The 19,575-nt window shown below is 38.7% G+C and overlaps 1 protein-coding gene across 1 annotated transcript in view; it reads right to left on the bottom strand.

Annotated features, from left to right (window-relative positions):
* Positions 1 to 12,611, bottom strand: part of MPP7 (MAGUK p55 scaffold protein 7) — a gene marked incomplete at both ends in the record, with an annotated part of 138,646 nt that extends 126,035 nt beyond the window's left edge. The window contains one exon of the mRNA XM_080716876.1: positions 12,575 to 12,611. Within this exon, the coding sequence (XP_080573002.1) occupies positions 12,575 to 12,611 (37 nt within the window). The remainder of the gene's footprint in view (positions 1 to 12,574) is intronic.
* Between the last annotated feature and the right edge of the window lie 6,964 nt (positions 12,612 to 19,575).

Here is a 19,575-nt window from a genome sequence, read left to right as displayed (position 1 = left end):
AGCCAAAGTGGCCATCTTGGTCGCCACATGGCAACTCACGGGCGCCACCTTTATGGTTGCACCCGCAACCTTTATGGTTAACTATAGAGACCTTTATGGTTAACCACCCATTCCTGATTATCCCTTCATGTTCTACCCCCCCCCTTTTAGGCAGAGACTTTTTAACCAAAATTGGGGCTGAACTTTCATTTAATTTCCCCACAGCTTTTGTTTCCTCTAATATACTTTTAATGGCTGCAGTTACAGTTGATGACCGGGAAGCCAAACCTCCCCTTCCATTAGATTTGGTTGACCCAATAGTACGGGACACCAGCACCCAAGTTGTGGCAGCCCACCACACCCCAGTCCGGATTGTCCTATGTGACCCCACTATTATCCCTGCCTGCTCCAAGTTTCCTATATCTCTCCTTCACCAACATGGGCTTAAACCCATTATTTCTTGTCTCCTAGCCCAGGGACTGCTTATTCCTACTAATTCCCCTTATAATACCCCCACTCTCCCAGTTAAAAAGCCTAATGGGACTTATCGTTTAGTCCAGGATCTCTGTTTAATTAATGATGCAGTGGTCCTAATCCACTCAGTTGTCTCTAACCCCTATAACCTCTTATCTCAGATTCCCCCCAGTACCACCCACTTTTCAGTTCTCAACTTAAAGAATGTGTTTTATACAATTTCTCTTCATCCTGAATTGTACCCCCTTTTTGCCTTCACTTGGGAGGACTCCAATACCCAGGTTGCTCAACAACTAACCTGGACTGTCCCTCCCCAAGGGTTTTCAAGCTAGCCCACAGCTCTTTGGACAGGCTCTAGCACAGGACCTCCTCCAGTGCCCCTTGGAGCCTAGTTCTCTGTTACAATATGTAGATGACCTTTTACTTTTTAGTCCCTCCCTAGAAGTGTCCAAACGGCACACTGCCCTTCTCCTTAATTTCCTTGGAAGCAGGGGTTACGGGGTAGCCCCACATAAAGCCCAGTTATCAGTGCCTGAGGTGTGGTATTTAGGCCTACATCTCACCCCAAACATCCGAGGACTAACTGTTGGCCAGGTCAAGGCCTTACGAGACTTGCAGCCACCCACCTCAGCAGACCAGATTCAATCTTTCTTGGGTCTTATAGGATTTTTCCGACATTGGATCCCCAACTTTGCCATTCTGGCTAAGCCATTACAAGAGGCAATTAAGGAAACCCCAGTTGCCCCCCCTTACTTTGCCCTCGGTCATTTGCCGAGCCTTCCTGGCTCTCCAGGAAGCTCTTCTTAAATCCCCCGCCCTCCTTTACACTCCCCAATCCCACTAAGGCCCTCTTGTTATATACTGATGAGAGGCGAGTGATAGCCACAGGAGTGCTCACTCAACCCCTGAGACCAACCCAGGCACCAGTGGCCTATTTATCTAAACAGCTTGACCCAACCACTCGATGCTGGCCACCCTGCCTCAGGGCTCTGGCAGCAGCAGCCACGCTCACAAAAGAGGCTCTTAAAATTTGTCTCCAGATACCCCTGCAGGTTTTTTCCCTATATAGACTCCAGGATTTGCTCTCTCCTCGAGCACTCCCTCTTCTGTCACCTTCTCACATTCAGGAACTTTATTTGTTGTTCATGGAAAATCCAGATATTAAACTGTCTCATTCCCCAGCCCTTAACCTAGCCACTCTTTTACCAGTGAGCCAGGGTTCAGGCCCTGATTCGTGTTCACCTAACGATGTTCACCATAACTGATAAGATCCCAGCAGATGATCATGATGGTGGCTGAAGAGAGATGCTGGCGGCGATAGCTCCAACCAAGCACAGTTCAGCCAGAGTGGCACTGTGGGGGAAGAAGGGAGTGGGCAGAACAACTAAAGCTTCTTTTTGATTCCTGTTCAGGGTATCAGATTGCTTGTTGATTTGATCTTCCATTTCTTTCAGGCTCTCTCCAAACTCTTTTCTAAAATCCTGTATCATTTCTAATATTAAAGTTCTGAATGGTCCTTCTGGCATTCTCTGCAACTCCGTGTCGGTGGGTTCTGTTATTGTAGGATTGTAGGGACTCATTGTTTCCATGCTATTCTTTTTTCTCATGATTTCATATTTCTTAAGTTTTTATCTTTGAAATTACAGTTTCTTTTCAGTTACCCCGTGGGGATTCTGCATTCACTCACCTCCCTGGGTTTCCTGTACTCCTCTGCTTCCGGGTACCTGGTGAAGTGGGGGTTGGGATGAACAGGGATGTAGATACGGACATCCTTCTCTGTTATAGGTCCCAGAGCTATGTAATTCCTTGGTGATCTCACTGTCTGTGGCAGAGGTATCAGATTGCTGATTATAAGATTTTTCATGTCTTCCAGAAGTTCCTGCCAGTCTGTGGAAGTATACTATTGGTCTCCTATCTCTGCTTAGTTGCTTTTTTTCCTCTTTTTCAGCCTGGATGTTTAAAGGTGGCCTTGTAGATATTATTGAGTTTGTCTTTAGTTCCCATTTCTCTTGAGGGTAGTCTAGAATGTGGAATGTTGTTCAGTTTGGTGCCCACACGACGAGTTAGAGACAGGCTTATCTAAAGGTCCTTACTCTGTCATCATCTTTTAGCCAAGGATGTGAGACATGCCATCTCCCAACACAAGAGAAAACACAGCAACAACATAAACAAGACCCAGAGCCAAATTCACAGTAAAAATTCACTAGAGGAAATGTTTTTTAAAATATACAGAAACATACCAATTTGTACTTATTTCAACTTAAACTCCCAACGTCAGAAGTGTTTGAAAAAACTACTAGAGAAAATGTCATTCACCCTTCCCACCACTTACACAGCACATTTTAAAGAAATAAATCTATCCCATAACCAAGAGTAAGATGTTAATGTACATATTGCAAATATCCTGAATATTCAAGGAAAAAGATAAAATGTAGAGCAAAAAATCACCCAACAAACTACAAAGAAGCCTTTACTTAGAATAATGTATAGTCTACTCTTTTTTGCTATATTACATCAACTATAAATATTTGCATTCAACTTATGGAATTAAATGTAATGCTAAAGAACAACATTAATTCTCCAAGCAATGACAAATCTATATGTGACAGCGTTAAAAAGTAGAGCACCATGAGTGAAGGAATCTTTCCACTTCCAGAAAACTGCCTCTGTAAAAGCACAATATTCTACATAAGACAGTAGTAGTTCCTAAGAGAGTAAGTGGCTCAGGGTGTGATGAAAGTGCTCCCGCAGTGAGCAATTCACTCTTCTTGCAGATTCCAGATGCTCAACATTCCTGACATCAGAATGGAAAACTTTACTGGTAGTCTAGAGAAATTTAATATCACCATTCTTGTCATATCCCTCATAGCTTCATTATTCGAACAAGTCTGGGGAAGCTATAAACCTATGTTAAATGATAAAAAAAGATGTCCTCTGTGCTCACATTCCATAGTATAAGCAACCAAAATATTTGGAAAGCATGTAGGAAAGAACTTGAGTAACAGAAACAAATAAGTATTTATTTGGATTTCTCCTTGGTTTTTACATTTGTATTCTGTAGTGTAGAGAGTCAATGGACCAAAACACTTTACTATAACCTATGGCTAATAAACACTAAAGAACATATATCAGCGCCCAGAACAACACTGTTAAATTTTATTATATTAATAAAATAGGATACACCAAGCTTTAAATTTTCCACTCTGTCAAAGGTAAAATAATCAGCACTACTCAGTGACATCCACAACACGCCTCGTTTTCCCTCATTTGAAGTGTCTTATTTCTATAAGCACCTATAAGACTAAAATATTTTAATTCAACCCTGACAGCATTCTCAATTCCAAATAACTTATTAAAGCATTTAGCAGGCTGGTTTTTAAATACACAAAACAATTTAAATAATTAAAACAGTACACTTTACAGTACAGTTCATATACTCACCTAAAAGTCTATAAAATGCAGGTGAGTCGAGAGGGCAAGTGCATACATATACAGGTAGTGTCTTATATTTTTAGAAGCTGCCTCAAATTTTTAAATGGGTTCCAATTTGTAATTATTTTGCATCAGTAATCTATAGCTGCATAAAATTATCTCCCCTACCAAAGTCAACAGATGAGTGGATAAAGAAAATGTGGCATATACACACATTTTGGAATTTTGCTTAGCCACCAAGAACAAAAATATGTCATTTGCAGGAATATAGATGGAGTTGGGGAATATCATGTCAATGAGATCAGCCAGTCTCAGCAAGCCAAGGCCTGCATGTTTTCTCAAGTCTAGAAGCGAGAGAGAAAATGGGAAATATTTTTAGATAAATGAGGAAACGACAAGTAGAAGAGTGGAAAGGGATTGGGGGAGAGAGAGAGAAAGGGGACTAAAGGAGGAAACCTTTCAAATAATGTCCATATATGACGATCTCACTACCAATCTCACTAACATGCAGGGGGTGGACAGGAGACTGGGATGAGCTTTTTAAGTAAATACACCCAGTGTTGTGTGCACTTATGTCTGTATCACTTTGAACCTATGATATAATTATAGTATGCTCATAAAGACAAAAATATGATAGTGCCTTTATTATTTTAGGAGTACTCACCCAAAAAATAAGGCATAGTAAAATGACAATTACTTCCAAAACTGTTGCAGATTAGGGCCTACAGTTGTCCTTATAAAAGTTATTGCACTTATATTATATTAAACTAGTTTTAGGGCCAACTAGGATGGCTTATGATACAAAACAAAATTGCTCTACCCGAGGCTCAGGCCGAAGCTGTTGTTAACCTAATGCATAATTCCCTACACACTGGGCCTATGGCACATAAACATTTCCTAAACCCCTTGTTTTATTCTTCCCCCCCACAACAGCTGATTAGTAAAGTCAGTGCCTTCTGTTTTATTTGCACTACCGTTTCTCCCCAAGGAGGCCTATGCCCCTCTTTTCCTACCTACCCAATGAGAAGACATTTGCCAGGACAGGACATCTTCCTACCATGGTCAACACCCTAACAGGTTGGGTAGAGGCTTTCCCCTCAAAAGACAAGAGAGCCAGCACGGTGGCCAATGCTCTATGCTAGATGTTCGGACTCTCTAATTCCTTACAGTCTGATAATGGACCAGCTTTTATTTCTAAGGTTACTCAACAGGCAGCACAGGCCCTTGACATTTCTTGGAAGCTCCACATCCCATATCAACCTCAGTCATCAGGAAAGGTAGTAAAAATGAATGGGATTTTTTAAAACTACCTCAAAAAACTCTCCCTGGAGCTGCATGGCCTGAACCACTGGCTCTGACCTGCATATGGGCCATCCTTCAAAGCCCACCTTCATGCGCCCCTTTAAATTGCTGTATGGCTACCCTACTTCGCTTAATTACTCTCTCCCTTTGAATCCCCTTCCCTTGGCTTCCTAACTCCTTGACTTGTCTTTTCTCAAGCACCTCCATAGGGAACACACTGACTGATATCTTCTCCAACCTGGGACCAAAGAAGTGGCTTTAGAACTGGAAGCTAAGACCAGTAAACCGGGAGACCAAGTCGCCCTCAAGTAGCTTCAACCAAAATTATCTCCAACCATCGTGGACTGGGCCCTTTACAGTGATCCTCACCACACCTACTGCAGCCAAACTCAGCTATAAAGGGCTGTTATAACAGCCTCATGACAAATTCCCCTGTACAATGTCGGAGCTCACTAAGCTCCATTTTTCTCGGCATAATTCTCTTTAATGCTTTTATTTCAGCAGGCCTACCTGTTAATGTCTGAAAATTCACCGTGCCGGAGACCTATTTGCCCCCCTCCATAAAACACTGGACTGACCACAAGGTGGGATCAGTGCAGTGCTGGATGCCTCTCTGTATGCCAGCCAGCCACTGAGTATTAAACTCTCTCTAAAATCTGTTACTGATGCTCCTGACCCAATAGCAAGTTTTCCATTTGACCAGACTGACCTATATTTATTCACTGCTAAAAAGGGTGGTGTGTGTCTCTTTTATTACATTAATGAATCTGGTTTGATGGAGAAAAATATTTAAATTCTGACCAGGTTAAGTGAGAATCTAAAAACATGGTATCGACAGTCTATCTCATATCTGGAAGGGTTCCAAGGGCCAGTGGCTGCTGGTCTCTTTCCCCCTTCTGGCAAGGGCTAGTAGCTGCTGGACTCCTTCCCCTCCTGGGATCCGTTCTCATAGTCTGCCTTTTCTTTTTAATAGTCCCTTGCCTGCTAATGTTCATTCAAATGTGCATTACTGAGCTGTGCAGGGGAACCTTCAATCAACTGCTGCTGCAGCCATACTCCCACCTGCCCACTTCCGAATGACCTGGCCTCTCCTGGCCAAGGGTCCCCTATAATGACGTCCCCTCTGACAGCAGGAAGTAGTTATTGACTCAGTCATCAACCAATATCACCAAAAAGCCAAAATGATAGGTCAGGTCGCTTCCCCCTCCATTCCTTCCTCCTAGGTCCCTTCCCCTCCCCTCATGGGACTCTGCAGCAGGAACAGGAGGTGGGACTCTGAAAACCAGAAGCGGAAATGTTGCAAAACTACAGATGTCATGGGGCAGACTCCAGACGTCGCGAGAGGACCAGCATTTCTCCGCTGCTAGCCTCACCTCCAAGACCCTGCCTACATGAATACCCTCAGTTCCTCTCTGCACCGTGACTCTGCTGACCAGTCATCAGCTGTTTCCCTCACGGTCAGCAAACCTCACCCAAAGGTGCCAGTTAATTAAAGAGGCCTGGTGCTGGGCATGGTGGTACACGCTTGTAATACCAGCATTAGGGAGGCTGAGACCAGAGGATCATGGTTTGTGGACAGCCTCATCTACTTAGGCCCTCCACAACTTAGTGAGACCCTGTTTCAAAATAAAGACTAAAGAATAGGGCAATGGGTATAGCTCGGAGGTCAAATGCCCCTGGGTTCCATTGCCAGACCTTCAAAAATAAATTAATTAATTAATTAAAGAGGCCTGCCGGGCATGGTGGCGCACACTTGTAATCCACGTACTTGGGAGGCAGAGACGCAGGATCGCGCAGGTTCGAATCCAGCCGCGCTGGCTTAAGAGACCCTGTTTCCAAATTTTAAAAAAGAATAAAATAGGTCTGGGAGTGTAGCCCGGAGGTAGAAGGGCTTCCAAGAACCCACATTCCACCAAAAGAAAAAAGAGGCCTGGTATCTCTCTTTCTCTCTCTCTCCCCCTTCTGCCCCCCCCCCCACACAGATAAATGGATTGTAAAACTATGGAATATGTACACAACAGAATTTTACTCAGCCATAAAGAACAAAATCATGGCATTTGCAGGGAAATGGATGGAACTTGAGAACACTATGAGATGAGTCAGTTACAAAAAGTGAAGAGTCAAATATTGTCCCTAATATGCAGAAGCTAGAGAGAAAATGGGACATAGGAGAAACTCTAGATGAAGAAGGAGAAACTATATTTGAGCAAATAAGGTGACCTAACTGAGGGGGTGGGAGGGAGAAAGAAAAACACCCTAATGTGTATGATGTATATTCACAAACATATCAAAATCAATCACTAAGCCAAACATGAGAAGGAGGAAAGGGGGAGGAAATAGGGGAGGTATAAATGAGTGATGTGTGCATGTAGGCCCTTACCATCCTCATTAAGATGTATGATTACAATGCACCAATAAAAAAAAGATTAATAGAACTGACAAAACTCTAGTAGCAAAACTAAACGGAGGATAAGAGAGCAAAAACAGTAACAGCAAGACCAGACTATCACTACAGAAACTATAGATGCAAAGTAACAGCTCGAGCATTGTATCTCATTAAAAAATTGAAATTCTTGGATGCACACTCAGAGCAGACCAGAATGAGGTGGTACCTTCTGCCTCCGCCTTCAACATCAAGGCCCTCAAGTAACCATCAAGAGGTAGAATGGAACGGAAAAGCATTAAAGACACAGTAGATAGAGCTCCTCCCTTTTTTTAATTTTTTTTGCAGTACTTGAAATTGAATCCGGGGTCCGGGGATGTTCTACCAGTGACCTACATTGCCAGACCTTTTATATATTTGTTTATTTATATAGTTACTGTGCTGGGGATCACACCCAGAGACTCATAAATGCTAGGCAAGCTCTGTACCATCAAGCTACATCCCTAGGCTTTACATAAAGGACTTTATATAAGGCTTTACACACACACACACACACACACACACACACACACACACACAGTCTTGCTAAGCTGCCTAGGCAGGCCTCAAACTTTTGATACTCCTGCCTCAGACTCCTATGTCACCGGGATTACAGGTACACAACTTCCAGTGAGATTGTAAACAACACTACCAACACGCAGCAACGATTTTTAGCTGGAGAACTCATGGGCTCAATAAAAGGATCAGCAGCTGCCTTGCCTGTAGTTTGCAATGTTGGTGGCATCACCTTTCTGGCAGAAAATAGAAAACACCCACAGCAGGGCAGTGGGATGCTCAGCTAGTTAAGATGCACAGAGAAAAATAGTTCATTAATACATCATCTGATGACCAAGGGGTGGGGGGGAACAAAAGAAAAAACAATTAACAAACATGACAAGAAATGTAAAATAATTAATTTGAGATCTAGAATTAAAAACAAGGTGCTCACTTTCACAACTGATATTCAGCAACCATCATGAAGGTCCAAGAATCTGGCACTGCCAAAGGGAAAGGCCAGCCTTCATAAGGTCCTGGTGAGATGGGATAACTGTGTGGAGAAAACTGATTTGGACGCCTACCTCATACCAAAGTCAATCTTAAAGTATTAGAACCAATATCTAGAAGGAAAAAAATAACTCCATGATCAAAAGTTAAAGGAACACTCATGCGCAGACTAGAGAAATCACTAATCCCAAAGAAAAATGGTGCTTGACTGCATTGAAATTAATAACCTCTGGCACAGAAATGGGAGAGTTCAGCACAAAGCGTGAGAAGACAAGCCACAAAGGAACACATAAAGCCTGGAGCACTTGAGGGAATCTAACTAAGGATGAGCTGCCATTGGAGATAAACTGAATTTGGGTTCAGTGGGAATGTAATTATGTAGGGGTTTAGTTGCATAGTTCCGTAATGTTGCATATGCGTAACTTACTGTTAGAAATCCAGTGGAAAAAGATTTTGCTAAGTTGGCTTTATATCATGGAATTCAGGCCCAGAGTATGCACCATTACATGACCATGTTCTACAGTCCCCACCACCAAAATATGAGGGTAATTTGAAGTGTACCAAGCCAAAAGACAGTTGTAAAGGTTCTGCCAGTCATCAAGGTTAGAAAATTGTATGCCACGGAGTCTATTCTCATTTAGTCAAATGAAATTCTCTTCTGTCAGGAATATATTCAATAATGTACCATTGTGCATTTTTCTTTCTTACTGAGTACCATGCAATATGAAATTCATCAGAATTTCTTTCTGAAATTGAGCACTGTTTGCATCCAAACTATCAATTGAAAAACACAATGATAATTAATGTAAGAAGTATTAGATTCTCTTCTCCCAATGACAATATTACATATGAAGAAGTAATCAACCACCAAAAAATACAGAAGAAAAGGAGTACAGAGGTGTGTCAGATAGTTAATAAAAACATTGTGCTTTTCCTGAATTTTAAAATATTTATCATATGTATTCACTTTTTTATGTTACTGGAGATTGAATCCAGGGCACTCTTTCTCTGAGCTACACACATAACCCTTTTACAGGATCCTGCTAGACTGCTAAGTCTCATTAATCCTCCTGTCTCAGCCTCCCAAGTCCTGGAATTACAAGTGTAAGCCACGATGCTCAGCTACACTTTTTAATATTTAAAATTCATTATAATTTTTCTCATCCCAAATAAATATCTTTCAGCCTAAGAAAATCCATATGGCTAATTCCATTTCTAAAGTTCAACAATAAGGACAATTAAACCTATTGTCTAGGAATGCTTCGGCAAATCATAAGCCATGTATACGCACAGTGTGGAACAGGAATCTTTTTAAAAATTTTTCCCTGCCCATCTCTAAGGACGTTGAGACTGCAGTGGTTGCTTTCAGGCTGTTTAATCATGTAACCTGGGTGGTGGTCACGTGGATGCTGCTATGCATGCAGGTGAAGTGGACTTGAGCAGTAAGTAAGTGCACAGAGGATGGGCAGGCTGCTCACTGCTGTTGAAGCAGTTTAAGGATGAGCAAGGAGGTAAAGCTAGCAGGAACCATTTGCCAACAGATGAGAGCTGGAGACATCAGTAAGAAGTGGTATTACCTGAATACTGTCACAGCTGATGGCACATGGAGGCATTCACATATACATGAGGAACTAGGGCTATATTTGTAATTTTTCTGTAATTATAAAATTGGAATACAAATCAGCCTATTAAAAATTTCTTAAGATAACACCAACAGATCATTATAGCCAAGAAAGAGAAAACATTTATGATGCTAGTATGTGATAGAAGAGCTTCTACAAATTTATGTGCAAAGAATGGAATAATGAATAAGTGATTCTGGAACTACTGACAACCTATGTGGGAACATAAAATGAGATTAGATTAGGTGACCGCCTGGCTTCAAGCACAAATTATAGTTGAATTTAAATTTCCAAATGTATAAAAACAAATATTTAAAATTATTGAAAAGAAATCTTAGTGAATATATTATCTTAGGATAGAGAAGGCCTGCTTAAGCAGTACTTGTTTTAGAAAGCAGAAAGATTGGTCTGACTACCTAAAAGTTCTAAATTCTATGAACGCTAAGTGCATTTACACCTGCCACAGCAAATATGTTAATGTACGCCCAACTTCATTATGATGCACAATTAAAAAGCACCCGATTTTATTTTTTTAAAAAAAGAGTTTTCAACTCTATAGAATAAATGATGCTATTTAAGGGGGGAGCAAAGAAGAGCAAATGGTTGGCCAGAAAAAATTATGTTCAACCTATGAGACCCATTTAATATGTAAAATACAAATGAAGAAATTCTGCAAGTAAATTAGAAAATGGTACACTGATACAAAGATGGTGAAACAATATGAATAGATAAATCACAGAAGAATGAAGGATCATCATTGAATAAAAATATGACTGATATCAGTAGTAATGTACCTTTAACGCTTAAAGTACTAAGTTTTTCCCATTGGATGGTAGAAATTATAAAAAGCTGATAGCATTAAATATGGTCAAGAAAGTGGGGGAAGGCTTCTTTAATGTCCTGTCCAAATCAGTAATTGGCATAACCTGTTTGGAAAACAACTGATGGCATTGTTAAATATGCACATCTTTCATCTCTACTTATGAAAGGGGCAAAAGCAGGATCTTATTAACAGTGGTATTGTGATACTATACAAGACTATGAGAAGTAGATAAATAGATGCATGCAGTGGTAAGAGATACACAGTTAACATGCATAAACACACACATACACTTTTATAATATATATGCACCATGGAAATACCTTTCCAAGGCATATTACTTGGGGTAGAAAGTTAGGGAATACTCCATGGCATATAATAAAATCTATGATTAAAATGAAAAGCTCTACCTGTGAGCCTCAGGGCAGCTGTTATCCCGGGCTTTTCTTCTCTGTGGGCCCATTAGTTACACTCTAACTTTATTCTCCTGGAGACCTGAGGATGTGTCAACATCTACCTTGCTGCTAAGCAATAGTGCTTGTGGTAAAAATGCCCGAACTGCACAGTACATCTGGAGCAGGCGCAGCCAGGCCAGTGCAATTCTGGCGTGGCACTTCTGGGGCGGGGGCTATGCTCTGGGGTCTACATAGTGCGCTGACCTTGGAGCCGGGCTCCTCATAAACACTAACCAGCCTGTGCTGTTTCCATGACTGTCACCTAAACTTCCCTATAAACTATAAATACAACATTTTGATCATCTCTGGAGTCCTATCTAAGCAGCAACATACTGCATTCAATTAAACTAACACATTTCCAGTGAATAGTAGGGTATAAAATTTACTCACTACCCAACTATAGTAAATTATGATTTAGATACATTTTATCCACAATTTCTCACACCATCAGGGAAATAAATCATTTATTTTTATGTAGGACAACACAATATGAGGTTATCTTAAAATTATAGAAAAAAATTCCAAAGGCTTCCAAGTTAATGCCTCGGCAAAAATCAAACACAACAATATATAATTTATCAAAATTTCTTTCTAACACCAGGCGTGGTGGTGCATATATGTAATCCCAATACTTGGAAAGATGAGACAGGAGGACTGCAGGCCCAAGGGCAGCACGGGGTAATATAGGAAGACCCTGCTTCCAAAAAAAAAAGGAAAAACATAGGGCGAGGGGTGTAACTCAGAAGTAAAATGCCCTGAGTTCCAAACCTAGTACCAAAGAAATAAAATTAAGATAAATGAAATGCCTAATTTTAAGAAACTAAATGCACAACATTATTACTAAAGCAAAACAGTATCAGAGCATGGGCATGAGGCATCATACAGTCAGTGAATGGCCTCCAATAACCTACCTAGAGAGGACATATTTAAGTTGATGTTATGCCCCCACGTTGGCCACAGAAAACACAGCGTGACCTGTTTGCACTTAGCCCAGCGCTGCATCTCACCCACATGGAGACTGCGGTATGGGTGGAAGCGAAGCTGCCCCTCGGGGGGCACATACCTGTGTCACCAGCTGATCCGGTAGACAGCGCGGGCATGCTGCCTCTGCACACTCTAGCTCAGAAAGCTCCAGGGAGCTCCAGTCCAAGGGCCTGCAGCCACACTGCCAACCACGACTTAGGTCGAGTAAACTGTTTCTAGAAAGAAAAGAAACACTCATATATAAAAAAAAGAATACCACGAAATTGCAACATTCTGTAATTCAAACTTCCAATGCACTTCAGGGGAGATCACAACTCATCTACCAAATTTATACTCCAGACAACAGGCAGATATTCAGTCGGAAAGTTTTGATGTGTGACTGCTAATTGAAAACATTAATCTTCTTCACGCATATACGAAGGCCTCCTTAAAACATCTTTATATTTGGTTTGGGGCCTGCCACTCCGACACATGGAGAATTTGAAAAAGCTTCTGTAAGTCAATGACACTCTAAAATTCCTTCTCTTGTTAGCATAATTCCAGCTCTGTTTCTGTGTATCATAGACCATATGAATTGCTGGCAACCTATAACTAATTATTTTTTTAAGAGCTCATTCTTTTCTTCTTCAACAGTGGTAAACAGTTTTTATTCAGGTAATGAAACATGGAAAAAATATGTTAGCAATCATTATAATAATTTCATTTGTGAGTATAACTTTTACAAATATTGACCTTACATACAAAAAGGGAAATTACTATGTCTATAAAATTTATGCAGATGATTATTCCACACAGCTCTAACACAACTGCAAAGTTCTCTAGCTTAAGACAACAATAACAGTGAAAGAATTTTTACTAAGATTGAAGGAAAACACTATTAGAGATTTAAATCTAAACTAAGCCTAATGATCCAAGCCAGTAAGTAAATTCTTTCAGCAAAGAACTAAGCTTTGGTGTGTCTTGAAAAAGATCGATATTTTTTTCAGTAACTATCCCAAAATAAGCTCTAAAGGTAATTTAGTATAAAGATGAACTGCAAGGGTTCTAGAGATTTGCTTAATTTGGAATCCAGCTAGCTCTGTGATCTTAAAAAAAGTTACTTATTATTTTTAAGCCTTGATTTCCTTACAAGCAAATAGAACAGTAATTTAGAACTGCTAGAGAATCAGATATGCTAAGGCATACAACAGTCTCTAGTGCAAACAAGAAAATCTAGCTATATTACAGGAGGTTCTGTAACTCAGGTAATACTATTTTTTTAAAAAAAAAAAAAAAGTAAAACATAAAAAGTAGCAAGATTAAAATTAACATTGGCCTGACACCTAGGGAAGACCATGTGTCTAAAGTTGAACAGCCACTGCCTAATGAAGGGAAGTGCACAGTGTTTACATCTGTGTAGACGCCAGAACAACATAATGTGGTTAAGTTCATTTTCTCCTAATTTTCTATGCAATAAATCCTGTCATCTGAAAGCAGATTTTAACATATATAAAGGACAAGAAAAATCAGACACTATGAACACTGGTGAAACTGGCTTACAATTCCTAAAGCTTTCTAAATTGCTGATTCATTTAAAAGAAAGAAAATGGAGCTTGCAAAATTTTCCTTGAAAAAAAATCTAACCATAAAACTATATTGAAGCCTTCCAAATTAGCTTTTTAATTATCAGAGTGAAAGTTTGTATAAAAATTCGCCATCAAATGAACTTTTCTGGACTAGAATATCTGCTGGGGCGCCTTGAAATCTACTTTATATTACAAAGGCTAAAACAGTTAAAATACGCACAAGAATCCAAACAGCAAGAAGTGCTACTTAAAAATATAAGGGCAATTATTTTATATACAACAAGAAAACAGAATTCACTAAACCAATAATTAAAAATGAGAGAAAAAGAAATCAAGGTTTCATTAATACTGAGCTCAAAAGCTGCCTTTTCTAAAAAATTTGAAAAGGCAACTTTTGGTTTCATAAATTATTCTAATCAAGATTAAGATTTAACTACATGAAAATATTCCTCATATATTTGGTTGAAATGAAGTAATTCATATACAAAGAAAGTCCAAAATTAGACTGTATATCATCTGAAGAATGTATTAATAGACTTGTTAGTTGATTAAAAAAATAAAAAATAACTAAAATTTATAAAGTATATGCCCATACATTTCTACCATTAGAGCAAGATATACGTACATATGTGATCAGGTACATATTATTCATGTGAATGCATATAATTTAAGTTCTTTAATGCCATGAGAAATAACCTAATTTGTATGGGAGAGGTTGCCTCTAAAGAATAAAGGCATAAAGAATAAAGTATAAGAAATGTATATGGACTGTACAATCTATGTAAAGAAATCCACCACTTGCTTAATGGATTAAAGAATTTATGTTTCACTTTTATAAACGACATACTCATACAGCCAATATACACTATATCAGACAATTAAATGACACAATTTGGTACATTCATGTTGCACTCAATAAAGAAAACCTCAAGCTCCACATCAAGACATCCTTTTGAGCTGACACTGCCATATGAAGGGACCTAGCATCTTTTTTGCTTTTCATGATTAACACTCAAGATGAAATTTGTCCAAAGCTCTCTATTTACTACATTGTAATTTTCTTCTATGTATGTATGTGTGTGTGTGTGTGTATACACATATATATTTCAAATTCTCTTCTCAGGACATACATACATGTATGAATTTGAAAGTAGAGCTGCTGGGTGAAATTTTCAAATTGAGGTTTTGTGTAATAATATGATTTTTCTTTGGCTAAATTTACTGAAAATGCTTTGGAATTTGTCAGAACCTAGCCGGAATTATTACTGACTGTTGTATGGAATCAATTTACTACAACACAAAAATACCAGCTGTTACAGCATGTCCTGAGAGGGATTACTAAATATAAATTGGAGTTCAATCCATCTTTCCATAAAAAAGAGAAAGACCCAAACGCCAGGAACATAACAGCTATATCAAGTGCACCTGAAGCATTCACAATGCCCAACTGGACTATTACAACCCTCCTTTAAAAAGGCTTACTTTTGAAATTTCATTATTCCAGTTGTACCTTGCTTCTATATATCACACTGTATCAGGTTCTTCTGGCACTGAACACATGGAAATGGTGGAATAAGTGACTATCTGTGAGCTCACAATGTTGTTTCTATCCTCCCTGGAAAGATAGTACACTGTGGCACTTGTGACACCTAGTGGTCAACCACAGAAGTGCAAGTATTTGCCGCAGAAGTTTGAGTTCTCCATAAGACAGGAATTGACTTCATTCCATCCAGGGACAGTCATTTGCAAAAATTTGTATTAATGTGAACACACATAGCTAATGCAGATGAATAAATAATTTCCAAACACATTCCCTATTTTGGAATGTGTTCAAGAATATAAAAACTGTCAACACAATTATAGTGACAGCCTATTTTCAGGAAAAAAGTATGTTCAGTAATCCAATAGCAGATACTTTGCCAGATACAAGTACCCTAAAATACAATTTTGAAACATAACAAGACAATAAAAATATATAAACAAGAATAAACATTTTAATTATAGATGTAATATCAGACTTTTTTAAAAGCTCAATTTGAAAGCTTTTAAGTTATATTAGCAAATGCCAGCAGCAGACTTCACATCTGTTATTATCATTGGAATCTTCATAATTTATATTTAGCTACATGGCAAAATCTGCTTTTACACGAGTGGTTCTCAATGTATGATCCATAGACACCCCACAACTTGTCTCCAAGGCAAATTTTTGGAGGGGGTCATAAGATCAAGATATTTCCAGAAAAATACTGATTCATTATATTCCATTTGCAATGTCAACATTTGCACCAATAGTAAAACTCAATAGTGTGTAAGACCCCTTGTGCCTCAGCATAAATCAAGGCACCAGCACCAGAGTACTCCGATTTTAATACTGAGGAGAGGTATAGCTGGGCCATATGGTAGTTTCATTCCTAGCGGGGTTTTTTTTTCTTTTTTTTTTTTATGCTACTGGGGATTGAACCAAAATTTCAAATTTCTTTGAACATTGTCTTATAAACTTAAAATCTTTTAGAAAATCTTTGTGTTGGTTTCAAATATTTTTAACAACATTTAAAATCACTTTAATATGAGTATTTTGTAGTGATTAATTTTTGTTTCTTTTTTTTGTAGTACTATGGGCATTCTAACCTTGAGCTATACATTTATACATTTAGCCATTTTTAATTTTTATCATTTATTTATCTAATTTTATTTTTTTACTGCACTGAGGATCAAACCCAGGCACATTCTACCTCTGAGCTATGCCCCCAGCCCTATTTTTTATTATTTATTTTTAAACAAGGGCCTCACTGAGTTCCAGAGAGCCTCATTGAGTACTGTCGTTGGCTTCGAACCTGCACAATATTCCTGTCTCAGCCTCCCAAGTACTGGGATTACAAGTGTGCACCACCACGCCCAGCTCATTCCTACTATTTTGAGAAACTTCAATCTTAAAACTGATCTCTATAGTGGTTGTACAAATTTACAATCTCACCAACTATATAACAGTTCCTATTTCCCAAAATCCTTGCCAGCACTTATTAATGCTTGTGTTCTTGATTACTGCATTCTATTTGGAACTGGAAGAAATCTCAGCATAGATTTAATTTGCATTTCCCTGACTCCTAATGATTTTAAGGCTTGGGGAAGGAAACAGTACAAATAATGTCCCCGTCCATATATGAAGGATCACTACCCAACATACAAGGAGGAGGGGAACAAAGTAGGGTGTGAAAAGGCCCCAAGTGCTGTGTACATGTATGCTCACACAACTCTGAGTCTATGATGTGCAATTACAGTTCCTCAGTATGCATTCCACTGTGACTGACTAATCTCACTTCACACGATGTTCTCCAGGTTCTACAATTTACTTGCAAATGACAAAATTTGTTCTTCTTTATTGCTGAGTATAATTCTATTGTGTCTACTTTCCATAATTTTGTACTCCATTCATCTGTTGATGGACATATTTTGGCTATTGTAAATTTTACTACTATGAACATGGGTATGCATAGATTACTGATCTCCATAGCAGCTGAACTAGTTTACACCAACAGTGTAAAGAGTGCCTATTTCCCCACATCCTCACCAACAGTTATTGTTGTTTGACTTCTTTATACTTGCAATTCTGATTGGGGTTAGATGGAATTTCAGTGTAGTTTTGATTTGCATCTCCTTGACTGCTAATGATGTTAAATATTTTTTCATTTATCTATTGGCCATTTGTATTTCTTCTTTTGTGAAGTGTCTATTAAATTTAATTGCCCATTTCTTGATTAGTTTTTTTTTAGTGTAAAGTCTTTTAAGCTCTTAGTATATTCTAAATATTAGTCTATCAAAGAGATAGCTGGCAAAGATCTCCTCCCATTCCATAGGCGTTCTATTTATACTCTTTTTTTACATTTAATTTAATTTTATTTATTTATTTATTTATTTTTGCGAGTATGGGGTTGGAACCCAGGGGCATTCGACCTCTGAGCTACACCCCTGCTCTATTTTTTATTCTTTATTTTGAAACAGGGTCTCACTAAGTTGCAGAGGGCCTAAGTAGCTGAGGCTGTCTGTGAACTGCAATCCTCCAGTCTCAGCCTCCCGAATGCTGGGATTACAAGCATGTACCACCATACCCGGCTTCTATTTAGACTCTTAGTGATTTCCTTTGATGTGCAGAAACTTTTGAGTTTAATGCCATTCCACTTATTAATTCTTGTTGTAATTTCCCAATCTGTAGGGTCTTGTTGAAGTTTCTACCTGTGCCTACAAAATCAATCTAAAATAATCAGTAGCTTTTCTATATGCCAACCATGAAAACACTAAGAAAGAAACCCAGAAAACAATTCCATTCACAATAACCTCAAAAACAATAAAATATCTAAGAATAAACCAAACCTAACCAAAGATAAGACCTCTAACAATGAAAATTATTAAACACTAAAGAAATAAATTGAAGATCTTAGAAGATAGAAAAATCTCCCTTGCTCTTGGATAGGCAAAATAAATATTATCAAAACGGCCATTCTACCAGGTGTGGTAGCACATGCTTGTAATCTTAGTACTTGGGAGGCTGAGACAGGAGAAACAGGTTGGAGGACAGTCTCAGCAAGTAGTGAGATTCTCATCACCTAGTGGGATCCTGTCTCCAAATAAAAAATAAAGTCAGTCTAAGGGTATATTTCAGAGGTACCACCAAAAAAGAACATTCTACCAAAAGTAATCTATAAAGTCAATGCAATTTCTTTCAAAATATCAGTGCTATTCTTCACAGACCTAGAAAATCAGTCATAAATTTCATATGAAGAAACAAAGAACCCAGAAGAGCCAAAGCAATTCTTAGCAATAAGAAGCATGCAGGAGGCATCACAATTCCTGACTTCCTACTACACAACTACAGCAATAAAAACAGTATCATATTGGCACAAAACATACACATAAACTAAGAGAACAGAATAGGAAACACAAAAACAAATCCATATACAATTTATTTTCAACAAAGGTAACACATAAGTTGGAGAAAAGATAACCTTTTCAACAAATGGTATTGGGAAAACTGGCTATCCATTTGTAGAAAAATGGAATTAAATCCTTACCTCTCACCCTGCACAGCAGTCAACTTGAGATCGATCAATGACCTGAAAGACCAGGCTATGAAGCTACTAGAGAAAACCATAGGTCAGTAATTTTTAAGAGTATTAAAAAGATCAAGAAGACCAAGAATGTTGATAAGTGCTATTCTATGCCAAAGCCTAGACATTTCTGTAAAGGGGAGACAGGAAGCACTTGAACTAATGTGTACATGAGTGTGACTGTTCCTATAACCCACTTCATTTTCAGAAACAGGCAGAGGGGCAAGTGTGCTGACCATTATCCTTACACCCTTACCTACTAGTGACTTAATCTAGAATTTGCATGCTTTCTAGTAATGCTTTTATTTGTCATTATTTAAGCAGCCAAAGAAAGAAATTAAATGGTTTTCAGGTTTTTGTGATATAAAATCATATGTAATATAGACATGAATTTTTAAAGACACAGCTCCTAA

The sequence above is a fragment of the Muscardinus avellanarius genome (genome assembly GCF_963383645.1).
Source record: "Muscardinus avellanarius genome assembly, chromosome: 20".
Classification (NCBI taxonomy): Eukaryota; Metazoa; Chordata; class Mammalia; order Rodentia; family Gliridae; genus Muscardinus; species Muscardinus avellanarius.
The sequence above is the reverse complement of the archived record's forward strand: the minus strand, read 5'-3'. Positions and strand labels throughout refer to the sequence as shown.